Below are 23,116 nucleotides of genomic sequence, written 5' to 3' on the forward strand. Positions count from 1 at the left end.
TAGTAGTATACCAGCCAGCCTCCCTACTCCCTTGCACACTATTTTGTCAGTTAGGCTTTGCAACTGCTGTTCAGTAAATGCTGTTGAAAACAAAGAAAACCCTGATAATCCCCCATGAGGAGATGGACTGCACGAACACCTGTCACTTCTGTTTTAACTGCCTACTTTTTCCAAGATAGTGGTCCTTTAACCAGACCTATCCTGGGTTTATTAACCTGCTGAGCGGTCTGGACGAGCTCAGCTCGTCCAACACCGCCAGAGGCTGCCGCTCAGGCCCTGCTGGGCCGATTTGCACCAAATAAAAAGCAGCACACGCAGCCGGCACTTTGCCAGCCGCGTGTGCTGCCTGATCGCCGCTGCAGCGCGGCGATCCGCCGCGTGCAGCGGCGAAAGAGGGTCCCCCCAGCCGCCCGAGCCCAGCGTAGCCGGAACAAACAGTTCCGGCCAGCGCTAAGGGCTGGATCGGAGGCGGCTGACGTCAGGACGTTGGCTGACGTCCATGACGTCACTCCGCTCGTCGCCATGGCGACGAGGGAAGCGAAACACGGAGGGCCGCTCATTGCGGCCTTCCGTGTTATCTCTTGCCGCCGGAGGCGATCGGAAGATCGCCTCCGGAGCGCCCTCTAGTGGGCTTTCATGCAGCCAACTTTCAGTTGGCTGCATGAAATAGTTTTTTTTTTATTTAAAAAAAACCCTCCCGCAGCCACCCTGGCGATTTAATCAGAACGCCAGGGTGGTTAAAATAAAATTATCTTTCGGGTGCTCTGTGCAGCTGCAGTTACCAGTTATATAACCCCTACTGGCTTGCTGGGCAGTTATAAACAGCTGTTATTTACAATGCAATGAGGATCACAGACAGGAAACGGTCAGCACCATGCTCATGACATCACACTGTGGGAGGGGTTTCAGCCACACAGACCCCACTCTACTCAAGAAAAGGTAAAGATTTCCTGTGGGAAAGAGGATATCAGCTGCTGATTGGGATGTAGTTCAATCTTGAGCTAAAGTTCCTCTTTAAACACTATACAGGGCCTCCATGGAGAGCAATAAATTGGTCCCCCACCCCAACTATACCTTTTTCTGCCTCAGCGTTGTCACGGGGGGGGGGGGGGGGGGCAGAGCTGTGGAGACTCCAACTACTAACCTTCCCTTACTCCGATACAGGGGACCATCCTTCAGATCAGGTGTTTTGGGGCTACACTTGGTATGGGTCTGATGACCACACTTGTTTTATGACCCTTGTGGGATGGGAACCGAGGCTGTGAATGGCACCAAGGAGAGGCAAGGGAAGGGATGGACACATTTATGGCTCACGAATTGTAGTTACATCACTGGTCTGTGTCTTACCTCTGTTATAGTATCAGCACCGCATGCTGGGCTGGAGACCGGAGTGTCTGAACAGGGCAGAGCAGGGGGCTGACTGTCAGACAGCTTCTAGAATACACAGATAGAAATACAGGAAAGGAAGAAGACAAGAGTAAAAAGAGAACAGGGAAGAAAAAATACACAAATCTGCCACAAGCTTGTGACAAACCCAGATGAGCTGCCCCTAATGTGTACAGTGCAGCTCGGCAAGAAGACTGTCCTTAATAGTACTGCATACCTCCTAACGTTTTGGGATAAGAAAGAAGCACGCTTTAAGACACACCCCTGCCATACCCCTAACTACACCTCATGCCACACCCCTTATCACACCTCTAACCACACCCCAGACACATCCTAGTCATACATACCACAAACACTTCATCAGCAAAAGACCCAGTTTTACAATTCAGACCACAGTGTTCTTTTCTATCACCATTAGTTTTCCTGGATCCCGTAGGGTGAAGAGGACGGGGGAACCCTTATTAGGATCCAGAGGCTTCCCCCTACTGAGGTACCCACCAGCAGGTTTTGTTAGTTACAGATTCTCTTTAATTTTACCGTTTGCAATTAAGAAATACATCAATTTAAAGGATGAAAATAAAGACAAGTGAAGTGAAGAAGTGGGAGGGACAGAGTTCCCAAAGTGGGACTGTCTCTCCAAAAAGAGAAACAGTTGGGACCTATAGTATTGATAAACAGAGACGGTCAATATTTAATACAAATTGTATAAAGCTTGGAACTGGGCCAATCAAAATCAGCAGGGAGTACATTTGATTGGCTAAATTTCAAGCCACATCCGATTCATATTAAATTTGCATAGAAGAAAATAAGCACGTCATTGAATGAGTGACAATGGAGGAAGGGAATGAGGAGCTTATAGGGTAGGTTAGATTGGCTTCTGTCAATGCCTGATGAAGGCTGTGCCATTTGCCATACTGTGAAGTTGTCAAAGAGTTTAGCGCATGAGGGAACTGCTGATAGGGCTAAAGTCTGGTGTGTATGCCAGACTGTTCTGTGGCCTTACCTTATGGCCACATATAGGTACACCATTCGGCTCACCCTATGCGCCCAGCTCACCAGCCGCGCTGTATTACGTACTCGTTGGAAAGCTCTTCTGAAATCTGACTGAGTATCTACTGGTTCAAGGCAGTAATCAAGGGGTGAACAATCACTAAAGGGGTGACAGTGGGTTATTCTTCACGTGTACAAAAGGTACCCAAATGGTGTAAAAATGTCACCCAAATTAACCTAAATAGCCGTTAGTTATTAGGCTTTGTAACTAATATAATAAAATATCTATAATGTTTACCGATATTTTACTATCCCCTAACCTGACCCCATTGTCACTGGAACCCTCCCTTTATGGGTGCCTAACCCTAACTGACCCACAACCGATGCCTAACCCTAACCAACCCCCCAACTCATGCCTAATACTAACCAACACCCCCCCCCCAACCTATGCCTAACCAACCTCGCAACCCTAACTAATCCCCCCAACCTATGCCAAACCCTAACCAAACCCGCCACCTATGCTTAACCCTAACTGCCCCTCCCCCAACCTATGCCTAACCCTAACTGACCCCCTCCCAACCTATGCCTAACCCTAACCAACCTCGCAACCCTAACTAATCCTCCCAACCTATGCCAAACCCTAACCAAACCCGCCACCTATGCCTAACCCTAACTGCCCCCCCAACCTATGCCTAACCCTAACTGACCCCCTCCCAACCTATGCCTATCCCTAACTGACCCGCAGACAGCCAAAAGTGGCGCTGGGAAAAAATGGCGCACAGTGCTGCCGTTAAAACGCTACTTAGCTTTAGTTTTATGGCTTTGCGTGTATAACATTTAAAGTTCACTTAAAACGTTATGTATTGTTTTAATCCTCACTTATTAACTCGCAAAATAGTGTTTAAATGCAATATCGCTAATGGTTTGAGTACAACAGTAAAAACCCTTTTACTTTTTTATTTCCCAATTCAAAGGCTTTAAAACAAACTATGCGCAATATTGCATTAAAACGCTATTTTGCGAGTTAATATGTAATGATTAAAACCATAAATAGCGTTTGCAGTAAAAATAATTGTTATACCCGCAATTCTGTAAAACGCTAAATAGCGTTTAAAGCACATAATGCGCAGCACTGTGCGCCATTTTTTCCCATCGCCTTGTGCTCCATAATGTTGCGCTTGAGAATGGCGATTAACGTTAGTAATGTTCGCAAAGGATAAGAAAAAGAGAGAACACCAAGAGCCCAATATAGTGTAGTATGTACTGGTAATGTATACTTGGAAGAGTAATAATATTAATTTAATACTCACAAACCAGGGTTACCAAGTAGGCAACCACTGTCAAAGCAGGTGGGGGGATTGTCCTGACCCCACTCAGGATTAAAAAGTCGCTCTCTGTAGTTGAAGAAGGAAGGGTACAACCCTCCACCAAGGGTGGACTTGATGTAGATAATAGGATAACAGAGGCGCCAACAGGATAAAAAACACTAAAAGAACCTAAAAACCCATCTTGGTAATAGAGGAGGTAGTGGTGGACTCACCTCCTCCAATCAGAACACACCACTGTGGATTTTCAGTCAAAACAATTTTATTGGATACTCCAAATAAAGTGCAACGCGTTTCACGGGATACAAACCCGCTTCATCAGGCAATAACAGATAGGAGTAAACAGCATCTGCCAGTATCATCAACACAGAGGCGCTCAGCGTTGATGATACTGGCAGAGGCGCTCAGCGTTGATGATACTGGCAGAGGCGCTCAGTGTTGATGACACTGGCAGATGCTGTTTACTCCTATCTGTTATTGCCTGATGAAGCGGGTTTGTATCCCGTGAAACGCGTTGCACTTTATTTGGAGTATCCAATAAAATTGTTTTGACTGAAAATCCACAGTCGTGTGTTCTGCTTGGAGGGGGTGAGTCCACCACTGCCTCCTCTATTACCAAGATGGGTTTTTAAGTTCTTTTAGTGTTTTTTATCCTATTGGCGCCTCTGTTATCCTATTATCTACAACGTTAGTAATGTATTTCAATGGCGCGCCAGAAAGTTGTTATGGAGCTATGCGACATTTTTTCCTGCTCCGAGCCGATCCCCCCTAACCTCTGCCTAACCCTAAGAGACCTCCCCCAACTTATGTCTGGGCCCGTTCAGATCAGAAATGCGGATGGCCATGCGTGCGGAACGCGTGCGGAACGCAACGCGTACGAACGCATGGCCATCCGCGTTTGTGTGCGTTGCGTGGCTGATCCCATCACTGAAAAGTGAATGGGACAGCCACGCATTTTTGCAAAATCTGCGTGCAGCATGCGTTCCCGGACCGCACAGGTCCGGAACGCATGCAGTGTGAACATCAGACATTGCACTCTATGCAATGTCTGATGTCGTGCGTTTTGGCCACCTGCACGCGTTTCCAAAACGCGGCTGGAAACGCGTGCAGTGTGAACGGGCCCTAACCCTAAAAGAACTCCAAACCTATGCCTAACCTTAAATGACCCGCCAAAATGATACCTAACCTTAGGGCTACAAATAGCTAGTTCCAGCATCGCCATAGATACCAATGTTAATAGCCATGAAAATCGGCTATAAGTGTAAAACATTTACACGTATAGCCACTAATCGCAACTATTTACACCGGCGCCTATGGCATGTCCAAATTATCGCAGTGCCTCCAACACCCAAATTAACTGCTTCACCTCTTCACTCCTTTTTCTTGCTATTTGTTTCCCCTTCCCTGTCTTAGCCTGATGTAAAGAAAATAGTCTCATAGGGTAACACTCACGTACCGTGTAGGTTTCATGGCGTGAATAGTTTGATGGCGTCAATCTCTGCTGGATGGGAACTAGCGGGGGACGTTCCCGGGGGTACGGCTCTTTGGCCAACTTCCTCTTCAGCACCAGGGACAGGAAAATGGCCAGCAGCAGTAGGCCCAGCAGCGCCATCAGGATGATGAACCAGAGCTCCATGTAGATGGCGTTTATCCGCACCTCCGTCCCATTCTTCGTGTTGGGAAAAGGCTGCGCAGGAGCTGCGGAGAGCAAGGAACACAGAAGACCGGATAACTAACTATTCCATTAAATACTATATGTTTACTCTGCGGACCCAGCTGTCATTGACTTTAATTAACCGGCAATGTCCATTGCACCTGTCCAATTTATAGAACTAACGCACAGCTAATTGAAAGTAGTATTGAATGATCAAACTCTCCTCAATGCACTCTCCACTTCTGCGATTAAGGAAAATTGTCCTGTCTTGTAAACAGAATTATTTCCTATCAAGTATTTAAACAGTCTATCTATCTATCTATCTATCTATCTATCTATCTATCTATCTATCTATCTATCTATCTATCTGTCTATCTATCTATCAAGTTCAGTCCTGTGTTACAACGGACCTGAACTCAGAACTTCCTTTCTGCTCCAAAAGATAAGCAATAGCATAATAGCCCTTAAAGAAAACACTTTTTGTTACAGCTGATACAAATCCTGCAATAAATCTACAGTGTGTCTACTTCCCGCTTTCATAGAAGCAGAGATAGGGTTAACATCCTGTGTTTACAAATTAGCTGCTCTGCCATGGCAGTGGCAGCCAGCTGATGCAGTTAAGAGATCAAATCACACTAATGATTAGTTACAGAGGAGGGGGAATCAGACAGGCTAAAATCTCTAAATACACACAGGGCACATTTCTCTGTTTTCCTTCTGTCCTATGCAAGGAGTTCAGGTCCACTTTTAAACATTGTGAACCGTGGATAAAAGATTTACTGCTGGACAACTCTGGATTTGGACATTTAGTATAAACAATGTTTTTTTGGTTGTTTTCAATGTGCTGTAATGTGTTTTAAACTGTTAAAAGAGTGTATATGATATAGTAACATTTTACAACAAAATTATGTGATTAAAAAAACACAGTATTGTATTGTATATGAAGACAAATTGATTGCATCTCTGAAACATTGCCTATGTGTGTATATACAGTATATATATATATATATATATATATATATATATATATATATATATATATATATTTATATATCATTTTGTTTAAAGCATTAAAGACAGCTACCATTTATTTCATTTGTGAGATCAAAAATAATCTGTACATTGAACATGACAAAGTACTGGTATGCATTTCATTTTCAAAGGACCACTTCAGCAAAAAAAAGTAGGCAGTTGAAATCTGACAGAACTGACAGGTTTTTGGCCAGTCCATCTCCTCATAGGGGATTCTCAGGGTTTTCTTTGTTTTCAAAAGCATTTCCTGAATGGTAGTTGCTAAGTCTGACAACATAATGTGCAATAGAGTAGGGAGGCTGGTATGTACAAAAAAAAAGCCTGCCAGCGCTGATCAGCCGCTGGCAGGCTGATCTCTGATGTCCCCTGCACGCAGTGCATGCTCTATAGACGCGAGCTCCCATCTAATCTTGCTCCTCGTGAGAGGACGCCATATGGCGGCTCTGAGGAATAACAGATCCTCTCTGCCGCCGGCGATCTGCATTAGGTGGTCAGTAACAGGTTAAAGTGTACTAGAGATAAATACAACAAAAGGATTTATACTTCCCCCAGCCCCCTGTAGTCCATGGGCTACCTCCGTGTCCGTCCGATCCTACTGTTCCTCCCCAGTCAGCTCTGGTTAAAGGACACCCGAAACGAAAATAAACTATTGAAATAAACGATTGTATCTATCTTCCTTTTCCTAAAAATGACTTTTTAAGATATTCCACAGCTTTATTTTATGTTTAAATCTACTTCTTAAGTTTTAACTGTTTTATTGTTTTTGCTCAATGACACATTAATTGAAGTATGCCAGAGCTACAACCAATGAACTATTGATCCTTTTTATCTCTTTCCTGCTCTCAGAAGCCATTTTCTGCTAGGAAAGTGTTTTATAGTTGGAATTTCTTATCAGTGACTTCCTGTCTGAGTCAGGACTGAGTCAGCCACTTACATACCTAATATTTAACTCTTTCAGGCAGAGAAAAAAAAAAAAGAACACAGCATAGTTATTTGTGTGCTAGGCACTGTACATACACATATCTCATCATGTCACATGCCACTTCGGGTATCCTTTAAGATTGGTGGTGTACATAATTGGTTGCGTTTCCATCCCCGCAAGCATTCACATGTCTTTACTAACTGCGCAGGCACTAAACACTCCTGGCCATGGGAGCGCGACCTAGGAGTTGCTGACAGCCTGGGCTACCCAGACTGACAGCAGGAGAACGGACAGGACCAAATGGACACCGAGGGAGCCCACAGAATACAGGGGGCCGGAGGAACAAAACAGGTGGAACTGACAAAACTAGACGCTGCCATAGCAGTAATGTTATACTGCGCGGAGCGTGTAAGGCGATCTCTGGACCCCGAATTACTCCTCCCTCCGAGTCAGGCCCGGATTTACATCAGAGGAGCCTATAGGCACAGATGTCCTGGCACCCTAAACTTCACCCTCCAGAAAACCACAAACCCTCACTGAACCGCACCGCAAGTGTGCTGGCTGTCCCAGCTGTTACTTCTCCCTTACCAGTCATAGGTAGCTATAGGTGTCCCTTAGCATTAGGTAGCCAGCTAGTGGTGCCCCGACTGAAGGGAGATCTTGCCAGTGGAATTCCGAGAGCCAGGTGACTAAACTGCTCAGGACTCTGCATATAGGAAAGGAGGGAGGCACTAGGGGAGGGAAGTGAGCCGCCCCTCCATCATCAGGCGCCTGTAGGCGCGTGCCTACAGTGCCTTATGGTAAATCCGACCCTGCTCCGAGTTGCTACGTTTCAGAGGGAAAATAGGAAGGATTTAACGCCACCGGGGATTTCAACGGCAACAGGGTGAGCCGTCATTCGACACTCTAGGAAGCCCCAGGTAAGTATCCTGTATTTGTATCAGATTTCCTTTAATTCACACTTTTTTTATGGTTTCTGCTTCAGGGGTATTTTAAATAAAAAAATAGACTGGAAAAAACCCTGCCAAGATCGCACAATAAGCCCTAACGCTGTTCAGGTTTGGAATCCGAGATCTAGAGACTTTTACCTTTTCCTTTGTGCCGACTCTGTTGGTTGCCAGAAATACATATACCTATAGGTGTCACTAAAGCCGTATGGAAGAGGATATAGACACAGCAAGACATGACAGAGGAGCTTTTGTTTCAACCTTTTTTATTCCTTTTCAACACAGATGGTTACTCTCTCTATCTCTCTATACTGCAAACAAGCTAACAAATAGTAATGGCATCTGCATTTTAACATTTTGCTAAATTTGTGTTTTGTTTTGTTTTTTAATGTGAAACAGTAGGAATGAAATATGGCCTTTGATTCCGGCATTGTTATTTTATACATTTTGTCATAAAATATTTGAGTTCTTCTGCAAATACAAACAGGGCGTAGAAATGGTTGCAGGAAATTTGGGTCATCGTGGCTAATGGACGATTTGGGCACCCCATAGGCGCTAATGCAAATAATACGGCGCCCAAAGCAGAAATGTTGGTGCCAGATAAATATCGTGTTCAACATTAGAACATGAAAGTTTTTGAAATATGTTATTGTTTTGAAACTTGCAACATTACAGTTTTTGTACTATTATTTTGTTTGTATGTGCAAATTTTACGTTAAAATATTTTATCGTTTGTATGTACAAATGTTATGTTTGTAAGGGTGTTTGTGCAGAGGGGAAGAGTTAGGGTTAGGCGTCAGGATGGGTGTTTGTGCAGAGGGGAAGAGTTAGGGTTAGGCATCAGGAAGGGTGTTTGTGCAGAGGGGAAGAGTTAGGGTTAGGCGTCAGGAAGGGTGTTTGTGCAGAGGGGAAGAGTTAGGGTTAGGCGTCAGGAAGGGTATTTGTGCAGAGGGGAAGAGTTAGGGTTAGGCGTCAGGAAGGGTGTTTGTGCAGAGGGGAAGAGTTAGGGTTAGGCGTCAGGAAGGGTATTTGTGCAGAGGGGAAGAGTTAGGGTTAGGCGTCAGGAAGGGTGTTTGTGCAGAGGGGAAGAGTTAGGGTTAGGCGTCAGGAAGGGTGTTTGTGCAGAGGGGAAGAGTTAGGGTTAGGCGTCAGGAAGGGTGTTTGTGCAGAGGGGAAGAGTTAGGGTTAGGCGTCAGGAAGGGTGTTTGTGCAGAGGGGAAGAGTTAGAGTTAGGCGTCAGGAAGGGTGTTTGTGCAGAGGGGAAGAGTTAGGGTTAGGCGTCAGGAAGGGTATTTGTGCAGAGGGGAAGAATTAGGGTTAGGCGTCAGAAAGGGTGTTTGTGCAGAGGGGAAGAGTTAGGGTTAGGCGTCAGGAAGGGTATTTGTGCAGAGGGGAAGAGTTAGGGTTAGGCGTCAGGAAGGGTGTTTGTGCAGAGGGGAAGAGTTAGAGTTAGGCGTCAGGAAGGGTGTTGGTGGAGAGGGGCAGAGTTAGGGTTCGGCGTCAGGAAGGGTGTTTGTGCAGGGGTTGGGTGGTTAGGCATCACCAAGGAAGGGGGCCTTAGAGTTAGGCACCACCAGTGGGGTTTTAGGATAAGGCACTCTCGGGGGGGCAGGGGGGGGGGGAGAGGGGGTTGGTTAGGGTTATTCATCGGTAGTGGAGGGTTCTGTGTGAATGGGTAGGATGGAGGCGCCCAATGTGCGTTCTATTTTAGTATTTTTGAATACAAATAAAAAATGATGATATAAAAAGAGAGGTAATTGCTTACCTCTCCAGAAGATATAGACACCTGTTCAACTGGAAAAATGTTTTTATTCAAAAAGCAATCTGACAATGCGTTTCATAGGTAATGGCCCGCTTCCTCAGGTCAATACAAAATGCCATAATAGCATAGGGGATAGAGTTTAGGCACCTCTAATACCTAGAGGTAATAGAGACACCTACACTATATCCCCTATGCCAGGGGTCCCCAACCCCCGGTCCGCGACCCAATACCGGGCCGCGGGGCGTTTCGCACCGGGCCGCGGCAAATCCCCTGCCTCACAATGATTTTTTTGCTGGTGACTACCGTCCCGCCCCCTCCTTCATTAGCCGCGAGTGCATGCGGCTACATCTCCGCCTGCACGCATTAGAGCGCAGCCGCGGAAGCCGGAAGTCACGCCCAGCCCAGCCCATCCCATCTTTCTCGGCGTCAGCGTGTGTAGCCTATGCAGCTGCGCTTTTCCCGGGCAGTGTGAGGCAGCGAGACAGGGGGATAGCGTGCCGTGATAGCGTGGCCGTGGTGGACCGTATTCAAAATACATTCTCTTCTCGGTAAGGCGTCTGTCTATATAGCAGCGTTTTTCCACCTTTGAATCTAGCCTCACTACCTGTTCCGATACTTCTGTGCTGCATAGGTCAGGCCTTAGGCCTGGGATTGTTACACATGCAATTTAACAAGTATGCAGTGATCATAGTTATGTGCAGTTTTTGATCCACCTCTTGCTGGCTTGTTTGCGGGCTAACTATACTTGCTATACTGGGCTAACTATACTTGCTATACTCAGCTAACTATACTTGCTATACTGGGCTAACTATACTTGCTATACTCGGCTAACTATACTTGCTATACTGGGCTAACTATACTTGCTATACTCGGCTAACTATACTTGCTATACTGGGCTAACTATACTTGCTATACTGGGCTAACTATACTTGCTATACTGGGCTAACTATACTTGCTATTCTGGGTTAACTATACTTGCTATACTGGGCTAACTATACTTGCTATACTGGGCTAACTATACTTGCTATTCTGGGCTAACTATACTTGCTATTCTGGGCTAACTATACTTGCTATACTGGAATAACTACTGGCTATACTGGGCTAACTATACTTGCTATACTGGGCTAACTATACTTGCTATACTGGGTTAACTATACTTGCTATACTAGGCTAACTGTACTTGCTATACTGGGCTGACTGTACTTGCTATACTGTGGTAACTGTACTAGCTATACTGGGGTAACTATACTTGCTATACTAGGCTAACTGTACTTGCTATAGTGTGGTAACTGTACTTGCTATACTGGGGTAACTATACTTGCTATACTAGGCTAACTGTACTTGCTATACTGGGGTAGCTATACTTGCTATACTAGGCTAACTGTACTTGCTATACTGGGGTAGCTATACTTGCTATACTAGGCTAACTGTACTTGCTATACTGTGGTAACTGTACTTGCTATACTGTGGTAACTGTACTTGCTATACTGGGGTAACTATACTTGCTATACTAGGCTAACTGTACTGGCTATACTGTGGTAACTGTACTTGCTATACTGGGGTAACTATACTTGCTATACTAGGCTAACTGTACTGGCTATACTGTGGTAACTGTACTTGCTATACTGGGGTAACTATACTTGCTATACTAGGCTAACTGTACTTGCTATACTGTGGAAACTGTACTTGCTATACTGTGGAATCTAAGAAAAAAGGGGGGGCTGCTGCCGCTAACACTAGCCACGCCCACTCACCCCTCCCACCCCCACCCCCCCACCCCGCCCCCAGGGGGGCCCCGGAGAAAATTTTGGTCGGGATAGTGGGCCCCGGGCTCAAAAAGGTTGGGGACCCCTGCCCTATGCTATCAAGGCATTTTGTATTGACCTGAGGAAGCGGGCCATGACCCGTGAAATGCGGATTGCTTTTTGAATAAAAACATTTTTCCAGTTGAACTGGTGTCTATATCTTCTGGAGAGGTAAGCAATTGCCTCTCTTTTTATTATATAATTTTTTATTTGTATTTAAAAATACTAAAATAGAACGCACATTGGGCGCCTCCATCCTACCCAATACCAGTCAGACCTCTTTTGGAGGTAATAGCTTTGCAGTTTTTCTGGAAAGAAAGACCATTCAGTATCCAGCAGGACCTGGAGTACCGAGCAGGGACGGTTAATTCCCTGCAGGCCTATACGGAGGTTGCAGGAACTGCAACACACCTTTGTGAGTACAGTATATATTTATATAAGTTTATCCTCCCTATACCTGACGATACTGCACCATTGGGCGCCCGGTCTCTCCCTACTTCTCACCTAGGTATTCTTGGTCCTTACAAGAATCACCAAAGAAAAAAACCTGGTGGTTCTGTGTGATAGTAGGGTTAGGTTAAGCTGTAGTCAAATATTGGTAAGATTTTCTTCTGTTTCATTCTTATTGGTAAGATTTTTTACTGTTATTATTACGATAATATACATCACCTAGACTTTAAAGAGACTCCGTAACAAAATTTTCAGCCTTATTTCTTCTATCCTATAAGTTCCTATCAGTGGCGTACCTAGGGCATTTGACACCCGGTGCTGGGTATTAAAAGACCCCCCCCAGAAAACAATGGGTGTGGCTATAACCCGCGGCACGCGAATATAGCTAGTATAGTTGCCCTTAGTATAGGTAATATAGTTGCCCCCAGTATAGCTAGTATAGTTGCCCCCAATGAAGTTAGTATAGTTGCCCCAGTATAGCTAGTATGGTCGCCCCCAGCCAGTATAGTTGCCCCCAGACAGTATGGCTAGTATAGTTGCCCCCAGCCAGTACAGCTAGTATAGTTGCTCCAGCCAGTATAGCTAGTATAGTTGCCCCAGCCAGTATAGTTGCCCCCAGTATAGCTAGTATAGTTTAGTTGCCCCCAGTATAGCTAATATAGTTGCCCCCAGTAAGTATAGTTGTCCCCAGTATAGCTAGTATAGTTGCCCCCAGTAAGCTAGTATAGTTGCCCCCAGTAAGCTAGTATAGTTGCCCCCAGTAAGCTAGTATAGTTGCCCCCAGTATGGCTAGTATAGTTGCCCCCAGTATGGCTAGTATAGTTGCCACCAATATGGCTAGTATAGTTGCCCCCAGTAAGCTAGTATAGGTGCCCCCAGTATGGCTAGTATAGTTGCCCCCAGTATGGCTAGTATAGTTGCCCCCAGTGTAGGTGCCCCAGGAGTGGGAAGCAGGGCTAGATGGAGGGGCTGTGAAGGGGTCCCTCACCTGGGGGAGAATAGCGGCGACAAGTGCGGGGCGGCCAGAGGCGTACAGAGAATTACTCACCTAATCTCCGCGATCCAAGCGTCATGACGTTACAGGTCTCCGCCTCCAATGCCGTCCACTGTGCTTCCGCTAATCAGGAAGCACAGCGGGCGGCATTGAAGACGGAGACCTGTAACGTCATGACGCTGCGGAGCGCAGCGTCATGACGTTACTTGTCTCCGCTTGGAACGAGGAAATCAGGTGAGTAATTGTCCATACGCCTCCGGCCGCCCCGCACTTGTCGCCGCTATTCTTGAGGGGGAGAGAGAGGCAGAAGGAGGGGTCCCAGGTGAGGGAGGGGGGGATATGTCCCCCCTCCCCACCGCTGCCTCCACAGCCCCTCCTTCTAGCCCTGCTTCTTCCTCCTGCTGTGCTGCTGTGGGGGGTCGTGGCGACACCCCCCCTGGGAGTCTGACACCCGGTGCGCCCCGCCCCCCTCCGCTCTATAGTAAGGACGCCACTGGTTCCTATACCAGTTCTAATGTGGTCTGGATTACTGCAGCCTTTTCTAGTTGCACTGTCTCTGTAATATATCTAATTTTTTTTTCTTTGTCAACCCAAAGAGGAATGCACTGCCTCTGCTGTGATAGGGAGACGTTATGCATGCCCCCTGCAGGCTCTATGTGTGTGCTTTGTTTATCCCTCCCAGACAGGTCTCTGCTCTCAATTTCATTGTCTTGTCGGAGGGGGGAGGGAGCTGCACATGCTGAGAAACTGTGAAAATCCCTGACTGGAGTGCAGATAATTCATTTTGTAATAAGATTCGTAGGAGGATGAAGGAGGCGCCCGATAGGTTCGCATATTGTGGTGTGTAATTTATGAGCTCAAGGACAATAAACTTAAATTATAAAAAAAAAAAAAAAAAAACTGTATACTGAAGGTCCTACCTTATAAAAAAGTAGTCCATCCACTGAGTTTATTTCTAGAAAGTAGATACTTTATTGGGCACTTAGCTGACAACACGTTTCGCGGTGAAAACCGCTTCTTCAGGTCGAATACTGTGCCTCTTAAAGAGAGTCTGAAGCGAGAATAAAACTCGCTTCAGACCTCATAGCTAGCAGGGGCATGCGTGCCCCTGCTAAAACGCCACTATAGCGCGGCTTAACGGGGGTCCCTGTCCCCCCAAACCCCCTCCGTGCAGTGGGGGAGCGCTTCCTGGTTGGGGCAGGGCTAATAGCCGCAGCCCTGCCCCATGCGCGTCTGTCAGACGCGTATCTCCGCCTCTCCCCCGCCCCTCTCAGTCTTCCTTCACTGAGAGGGGCGGGGGAGAGGCGGCGATGCGCATCTGATAGACGCGCTGGGAGGCAGGGCTGCAGCCGTTAGCCCTGCCTCCAGGAAGAGACAGCCAGCGACCATTTTACGACCAAGTATTGCGGGGGGTGGGTTGGGGGTGAAGGGACCCCCGTTAAGCCGCGGGATAGCGGCGTTTTAGCAGGGGCACACGTGCCCCTGCTATATATGAGAGCTGAAGCGAGATTTAGTCTCGCTTCAGTGTCTCTTTAAGCTGAAGCAGCTATCCAGAGGCACCCTGGAAAAAGCACATGGCTAATCCAGTAAAACCTGAATAAGCTGAGTCAGAGTACCTGATCGGCTGCATGTTTGTTCAGGGTCTATGGCTAAAAGTATTAAAAGCACAGGATCATTAGGATGCTAGGCAACTGGTACTGTCTAAAACAGGGGTAGGGAACCTATGGCTCGGGAGCCAGATATGGCTCTTTTGATGGCTACATCTGGCTCACATACAAATCAGTAGGGGTTGATTCACTAAGCTACCCTGCTCAAGCAGCGCAGCTTATTGTGGCAGCACAAATAACATTTTCAAAGTAGGTATGCTACAGCTGTAGCATACACTACTAACTCGCACTAGCTGCACTAACTCATGCTACCCCAAAATGAATGGCTGCTCCAATTGTCCCACGCTGGACCCTGTCAGGCCCAGTAACTTTGTAGTACAAGATCTCCGCACTTTGATTGGCCCAATAGGCTGCCTGTCAAGTTTGGCTCAATAGGCTGCCTGTCACTTGACACTGTCACTGTCCCAGTTTGAAACATATTGTATGGCTCTCACAGAATTACATTTTAAAATACGTGGAGTTTATGGCTCTCTCAGCCAAAAAGGTTCCTGGCCCCTGGTCTAAAAGGTACCCGAGGTGAGAGTGATATGGAGGCCAACATATTTATCCACTTAAGCCCGAAGGGTTGAAATTTTTTTACATCCGAGCAACTTTCACCCCCCATTCATTTGCCAATAACTTTATCACTACTCATCACAATTAATTGATCTATATCTTGTTTTTTTCCGCCACCAATTAGGCTTTCTGTGGGTGGTATATTTTGCTAAGAGCCACTTTACTGTAAATGCATTTTAACAGGAAGAATAAGAAAAAAATGGAAAAAATTCATTATTTCTCAGTTTTCAGCCATTATAGTTTTAAAATAATACATGCCTCCATAATTAAAACTCATGTATTGTATTTGCCCATATGCCCCGGGTATTTCACCGTTAAAATTATGTCCCTATCACAATGTATGGCGACAATATTTTATTTGGAAATAAAGGTGCATTTTTTCCGTTTTGCGTCCATCACTGTTTAGAAGCCCATAATTTATTAAATCATATTGATATACTCCTTTGACATGAATATTTAAAAAGTTCAGACCCTAAGGTAACTATTTATGTTTTTTTTTTTATTTTATTATTGTAATTTTTTTTTTTTTTTTTTATTTAAACTTGTATGTGGGTATTTTTTGGTGTGGGAGGTAAACAGGTTTTTTTTTTAATATATTTATAGGTTTATTCTTAAAACTTTTTTTTTTTGGGTGTAATTTGCTATTTGGCCACAAGATGGCCAGAATCAAAAAGTCCTGGGAGCGATCGATCTCGCTCCCAGGCAGAAGAAAGGAGACCAGAGCTCAGAAACGCCGCAGCATCTGAAGAGACGCTGTCGGCTTTTCTCCGGGGGGGTCCGATCAGCGAAAGGGATTTATAATCCCTTTCACTGATCGGTGGGCTAGCGGCCAGCAGCGGGGGCGCGCACGGGGGGGCCCGCGGGCGCGCGCGACCCGCGGGAGTGCGCGCAGCCCAACTGGACGAGAAATCTCGTCCAGTTGGGCTTAAGTGGTTATTTCCTTTTAAACAATACACATTGCCTGGCTGTCCTGCTGACTCTCTGCCTCTAATACTTTAAGCCATAGACCCAGAACAAGCATGCAGATCAGATATCTATGACAAATGGTGGGCAGCGCGGTGGCATAGTGGTTAGCGCGCTCGCCTTGTAGCGCTGGGTCCCTGGTTCAAATCCCAGCCAGGTCAACATCTGCAAGGAGTTTGTATGTTCTCCCCGTGTCTATGTGGGTTTCCTCCATGCACTCTGGTTTCCTCCCACATCCCAAAAACATACAGAAAAGTTAATTGGCTTCCCCCTAAATTGGCCCTAGACCAGGGGTCTCAAACTCGCGGCCCGTGGGCCATTTGCGGCCCTCGATACAATATTTTGTGGCCCTCGCTGGCAAAAGCTTCCTTATAGTTCGCTTCAGTGCTCCCAAGTAATCCACCGCATCCCCACCGCTAAACGAGGGCTGCAGAGCCCCCAAATCGCCCGGGGGGCAATCCGCCGGCATTTCCTGGAAGGGGCAGAGCTTTCAGCTTCAGCTCTGCCCCTCCTGACGTCAATCGCCGCACGGATCGCCACCTCTCCCCGCCCCTCTTTGTGAAGGAAGAGTGAGAGGGGCAGGCAGAGGCGGCGATGCACCGCGATTGTGAAATTCCTTATTCGGCCCAGCCTCATCCTGACTTTGCCTCCTGCGGCCCCCCAGGTAAATTGAGTTTGAGACCTCTGCCCTAGACTATGATACATGCACTACATGATATATATACATAAACATGTGACTATGGTAGGGATTAGATTGTGAGCTCCCCTGAGGGACAGTTAGTGACCAGACAATATACTCTGTACAGCGCTGCGTAATATGTCGGCGATATATAAATAAATAAATACATCTGACAAGATTAGCTGCATGTTTAGTTCAGGTGCGTGATTTAGACCCTACTAACCAGAAAGATCAGCGGCGCTGCCAGGAAACTGGTATTGTGTAAAAGGAAATAAATATGGCAGCCTCCATATCCCTCTCAACCTTTAACCCCTTTAACACAGATCTCAGTGTCCTGGAGACCCGCTGTAGCATCAGCCATTGTCCTCTCTTCTTCTGATAACAATAAGCGCAACATTTCTTCTATCAGCCTCCTGTCCCAGTAAAGCTTCTCTCTTCTCTGATCAGCTTCTATAGTGTTCCGCTTCAATGGGCCCTATTATTGCGGCTCCTGGACTGTCTCCCATATACAGCGCTGCCCTATTATTTGCCAGTTATTAATCTGCACATATTTATTTTCTGTGGATATGGCTGGCTGCACATTTGCATTTCCATATATCGCGCTACTAATAGGTCATTATACCCCTCCTCACATCTGTCTGATATATGACAGCCCTCTGCTATTGTCAGAGCTACACTGGGAAGTGCGTTCAATGAAGGGCGTTCAGTGCGGCTGTGTTCAGGGCTGAGACGCCTCTGTTTACCCTGCTTACAAAACTCATACATTAAAGGGAAACCCGAGGTGAGAGGGATATGGAGGCTGCCATATATATTTCCTTTTAAAAAATACCCGCTGCCTGGCTGTCCTCCTAGCATACCTACTGTATATACTCGAGTATAAGTCTAGAAATTTAGGTCTGATTCACTTCATAAAAGTATAGCGGTCGACTTATACACGAGCCACAGGCAACACTGAGCACACCGAGTTATGTGTGTACTAATAGTGACATTCCCATTTGCAGTAATTTGCCCTGTGGTAAGTGAAACTTTGAGGAAAGGAAATGCCAAGAAAACACAGGTCTGAAAGTCCCGGCCACAACAATTAACAAGGAAAGGGGCAGCAGGGAAGTACTGGGCTTCATAAAAGGGAGTGAATAATTGCAGCCCTTGGGGGCCTGCAGGAGGTATTGGCTGCACTTAAGGGACAGGAGGGGTTAATGGCTGCAATTAGTATTATTACTTTTTATTTACATAGCGCCAACATCTTCCGTAGCGCTGTACATGGTACAAACAAATAACGGGGAACAAATATACATGAGAAGTAAAAGACACTGTACAGTCATGGCATTGAATAGAATAAATACAAATACATACATAGTTGATGTGTAGTTGGTACATGTGCATATGTTAAAATTACAGCGGTATGAGAAACACAAGGAGGAGGTCCCTGCCCTTGCGAGCTTACAATCTAGATACTGTATGCAGGGCAGTCATCAACCCCTCTGAGCCCTAAGTTCAGCCATTACCTTTGCTGGGTAGACTTATACTTGAGTCAATAAAAAATTCCAGCTTAAGAGTATTGAATATTGGAGTCGACTTATACACGAGGTCGACTTGTATTCGAATATATGGTATGATTCAGCCATGGGAGATTTGGGTGAAAGGTAAAGCCAATAAACAGCTCACCCTGCTCCTGCACAAGACCCGGCAGTGTTAATTACCATTTCCCCTCCAGGTCGCCGTGAATAGTGGGGGAAAGATATAATTCGGCTTTCGGCTGTTGCTGGCAGCTGAATTACTGTGTTTTTGTAGTAAGTTACTTACTAAGCGCAGATATAACCGTAATTCCTATTATGGCCAATGGTGGCACCGGCTGCGCCTAAACCTCCTGCGCGGTTATTACAGCGCTTGGTACTCCTGATCCTCTGCTTCTAATACTTTTAGCCATAGACCCTGAACAAGCATGAAGCAGATCAGGAATTCTGACTGGATTAGCCATATGCTTCTTCCAGGGTTTTGACTCAGACACTAGTTATGCCAGAAGATCAACAGGGTAGCCAGGCAAATGGCATTGTTTACAAGGAATAATTATGGCAGTCTCCATATTCCTCTCACCTCGGGTTCCCTTTAACGGTAATATTTTTAGTGAACAATCATATTTTACATCAGATAATTGTAATCGTATTGTCTGAAAACAGAGAAGCTGGTGAACCCAGTAGATGAATTGATCGATTCTGAATGATTGTTTCCTTACATGACAACTGAAGTGAGAGGGATTTGGAGGCTGACATCTTCATTTACTTTTAAACAATACCAGTTGCCTGGCAGCCCTGTTGATCTCTTTGGCTGCAGTAGTGTTTGAATCACACACCTGAAACAAGCATGGAGCAAATGCAGTCAGACTTCAGTCAGAAACATCTGAGCTGCATGCTTGTTCAGGGTCTATGGCTAAATGATTTAGAGGCAGAGGATGCACAGGACAGCCAAATAATGTGGATTGTTTAAAAGGAAATAAATGTGGCAGCCTCCATGTAACTCTCACTCTCAGGGAGATGAATGTGAGGAAACAGGAAAAAAGGGCACAGGAGCCCTTGCAGTAAAAAAGGAGTCGCCATAGGCCTACAGGCGTCCAAATATATTTTCTTTGCCTCCATTTAAGAGGGGGGGGGGTTAAGAGTTAGCCACCACCTGGGAGGGTTAAGGGTTAGGCATTGGTAGAGGGAGGTCTTAGGGTTAGGGATCGGTAGAGGGAGGTCTTAGGGTTAGGGATCGGTAGAAGGAGGTCTTAGGGTTAGGGATCGGTAGAGGGAGGTCTTAGGGTTAGGCAATGGTAGAGGGAGTTATTAGGGTTAGGCATTGGTAGACGGAGATCTTAGGGTTAGGCATCGGTAGAGGGAGGTCTTAGGGTTAGGCATTGGTAGACAGAGATCTTAGGGTTAGGCATTGGTAGACGGAGGTCTTAGGGTTAGGGATCAGTAGAGGGAGGTCTTAGGGTTAGGCATTGGTAGAGGGAGGTTATAGGGTTAGGCATTGTAGAGGGAGGTCTTAGGGTTAGGCATCAGTAGAGGAAGGTCTTAGGGTTAGGCATTGGTAGAGGGAGAGCTTAAGGCTAGGCATCGGTAGAGGGAGGGTTTAGGGTTAGGCATCGGTAGAGGGAGGATTTAAGCATCGGTAGAGGGAAATCTTCGACTTAGGCATCGGTTGAGGGAGGCGTTAGGGTTAGGCATCGGTAGAGGGAGGTGTTAGGTTTAGGCATTGGTAGATGGTGGTCTCAGGGTTAGGCATCAGTAGAGGGACGTTTTAAGGTTAGGGATCGATAGAGGGAGGTCTTAGAGTTAGGCATTGGTAAAGGGAGGTCTTCGGGTTAGGGATCGGTAGAGGGAGATTTTAGGATTAGGCATTGGTAGATGGAGGTCTTCGTGTTAGGCATCGGTAGAGGGAGGTTTTAGTGTTAGGCATCGATTCGGTATATTAGGGTAGGGTTATACATCTGCTATAGGGAGGTATTAGGATTAGGCATCGGTAGAGGAAGGTTTTAGGGATAGGCATAAGTAGAGGGAGGTTTTAAGGTTAGGGATTGATAGAGGGAGGTCTTAGGGTTAGGCATCAGTAGAGGGAAGTTTTGGGGTTAGGGCCTGTTTCTACTACACGCAGATTGGATGCAGAATGGATACAGAAAAACTGACTCCAATGAATGCATATGGGAAAATCTGCATCAGAAACATTGCGTTTAGTGGAAACCGGCCCATAGGCATTCATTGGAGTCAGTTTTTCTGCATCCATTCTACATCCAATCTGCGTGTAGTAGAAACAGGCCCTTAGGGATTGGTAGAGGGAGATTTTAGGATTAGGCATGGGTAGAGGGAGGTCTTAGTGTTAGGCATCAATTCAGTATAGGAGGGTCTTAGGGTTAGACATCTGCTAGAGGGGGGTATTAGGATTAGGCATCGGTAGAGGGAGGTATTAGGATTAGGCATTGGTAGAGGAGGGTCTTAGGGTTAGACATCTGCTAGAGGGGGGTATTAGGATTAGGCATCGGTAGAGGGAGGTATTAGGATTAGGCATTGGTAGAGGAGGGTCTTAGGGTTAGACATCTGCTAGAGGGGGGTATTAGGATTAGGCATCGGTAGAGGGAGGTATTAGGATTAGGCATTGGTAGAGGTAGGTCTTCAGGCTAGGCATTGGTAGAGGGAAGTCGTAGGGTTAGGCATTGGTAGAGGGAGCAAAAATCTATCTGCCTGGATATATGCATTTTTTTTATTGGTAGAAGGAGGTCTAAGGCCCCATTTACACTTAATCAGTTGGTATGGGTTAGTGTGCGTTAGCACGTGTTGGTACGTTTTTTTCCATAGCAGTGCATTGGGAAGAAGATTTCAGTTAAAACGCATGTGAACGGTGCCATAGGAAATCATGGACATTACTCTGAAAATCAGTTTTCTTTCAGTTATAACTGAGAGCAACTGATTAAGTGTAAAAGGACCCTAATGCTGGGTACACACTATGAGATTTTATGGTCGAATTACTGTCAGATCGATTATTTCCAACATGTCCGATTTGCTTTCCGATCGATTTCCGAGCATTTTCCGATTGATTACCGTTAACTTTCATAGAAAATAATCGATCTGACAGTAAATCGACCATAAAATCTCATAGTGTGTTCCCAGCATAGGCATTGGTAGAGGGAGGCCTTAGGGTTAAGCATTGGTAGAGGGAGGTCTTAGGGTTAGGCATTGATACACGGGTAGATGAGGCTGCGATCCGGCGGCTCGATTAGCCGCCGGATCGCCTCTTCCGCGTCCCCGCTCGCCGCGCGTACGCCGCATTCGATTCCCCGCTCGTTCCCGCCGGCGCCGCTTATCTTCCGCTCGATTCCCTGCCATTGTCCCCTCGCGGGGAACGAGCAGGGAATAGGCGGAAGCAAGATCCGTCCTGTTGGATCTTATCAATCGAGCCGCATCAGCGGCTCGATTGATAAGGAGCATCGCGGCCGCATCTACGCGTGTAGATGCGGCTTTAGGGTTAGGCATTGGTAGAGGGATGGTTCTGTATGTGTGTAGGGTTAGATAAAGACATAGTAAAATATCGGTAAAGATTACCGATAATTTACAATTGGAATTAAGTAGCAGAATATCAGTAATTTTGTTAAAGAGGAACTGTAGTGAAAATAACATAATGAGTAAAATTGCTTATTGTTTACAATATTAATTTATAGATTATTTAGTCAGTGTTTCCCCAAAGCCGTTATTTGCCACAATGCAACGAGTTTTAAAGACAGCAAATTCGTCAGGACCATGGTCATGACATCACACTGTGGGAGGGGTTTCACCACAATATCAGCCACAAAGCCTATCCTGATGATCTATTCAAGAAAAGGTAAAGATTTCTGATGGGAAAGGGGGTATCAGTGACTGATTGGGATGAAGTTCAAACCTGGGTTAAACTTCCTCATTAATCTGCTGAGCGGTCTGGACGAGCTTAGCTCGTCCAACACCGCCAGAGGCTGCCGCTCAGGCCCTGCTGGGCCGATTTTCGTCAAATAAAAAGCAGCACACGCAGCCGGCACTTTGCCAGCCGCGTGTGCTGCCTGATCGCCGCCGCTCTGCGGCGATCCGCCGCGAGCAGAGGCGAAAGAGGGTCCCCCCAGCCGCCTGAGCCCAGCGTAGCCGGAACAAAAAGTTCCGGCCAGCGCTAAGGGCTGGATCGGAGGCGGCTGACGTCAGGACGTCGGCTGACGTCGATGACGTCACTCCGCTCGTCGCTATGGCGACGATGTAAGCAAAACAAGGAAGGCCGCTCATTGCGGCCTTCCTTGTTTATTCTGGGCGCCGGAGGCGATCGGAAGAACGCCTCCGGAGCGCCCTCTAGTGGGCTTTCATGCAGCCAACTTTCAGTTGGCTGCATGAAATAGTTTTTTTTTAATTTAAAAAAAACCCTCCCGCAGCCACCCTGGCGATTTAATCAGAACGCCAGGGTGGTTAAACAACTTATTATTCCCTATTTTTATGA

At 46.3% G+C, this 23,116-nt stretch overlaps 1 protein-coding gene across 6 annotated transcripts in view; it reads right to left on the reverse strand.

Annotated features, from left to right (window-relative positions):
• The window catches only part of USH2A (usherin), a 1,078,291-nt gene that overhangs the window by 27,647 nt on the left and 1,027,528 nt on the right, over positions 1-23,116 (reverse strand). For 5 of the 6 annotated variants that reach the window (XM_068232882.1, XM_068232881.1, XM_068232884.1 and 2 more), the window contains 2 exons: positions 5,158-5,399; positions 1,348-1,434 (listed from right to left, as the gene is read on the reverse strand). In XM_068232882.1, coding sequence (XP_068088983.1) covers positions 1,348-1,434; positions 5,158-5,399 — 329 coding nt within the window. The remainder of the gene's footprint in view (positions 1-1,347; positions 1,435-5,157; positions 5,400-23,116) is intronic. The other variant, XM_068232883.1, reaches the window with a different exon arrangement.

This window comes from Hyperolius riggenbachi, chromosome 4 (assembly GCF_040937935.1).
Source record: "Hyperolius riggenbachi isolate aHypRig1 chromosome 4, aHypRig1.pri, whole genome shotgun sequence".
NCBI classification, from domain to species: Eukaryota; Metazoa; Chordata; class Amphibia; order Anura; family Hyperoliidae; genus Hyperolius; species Hyperolius riggenbachi.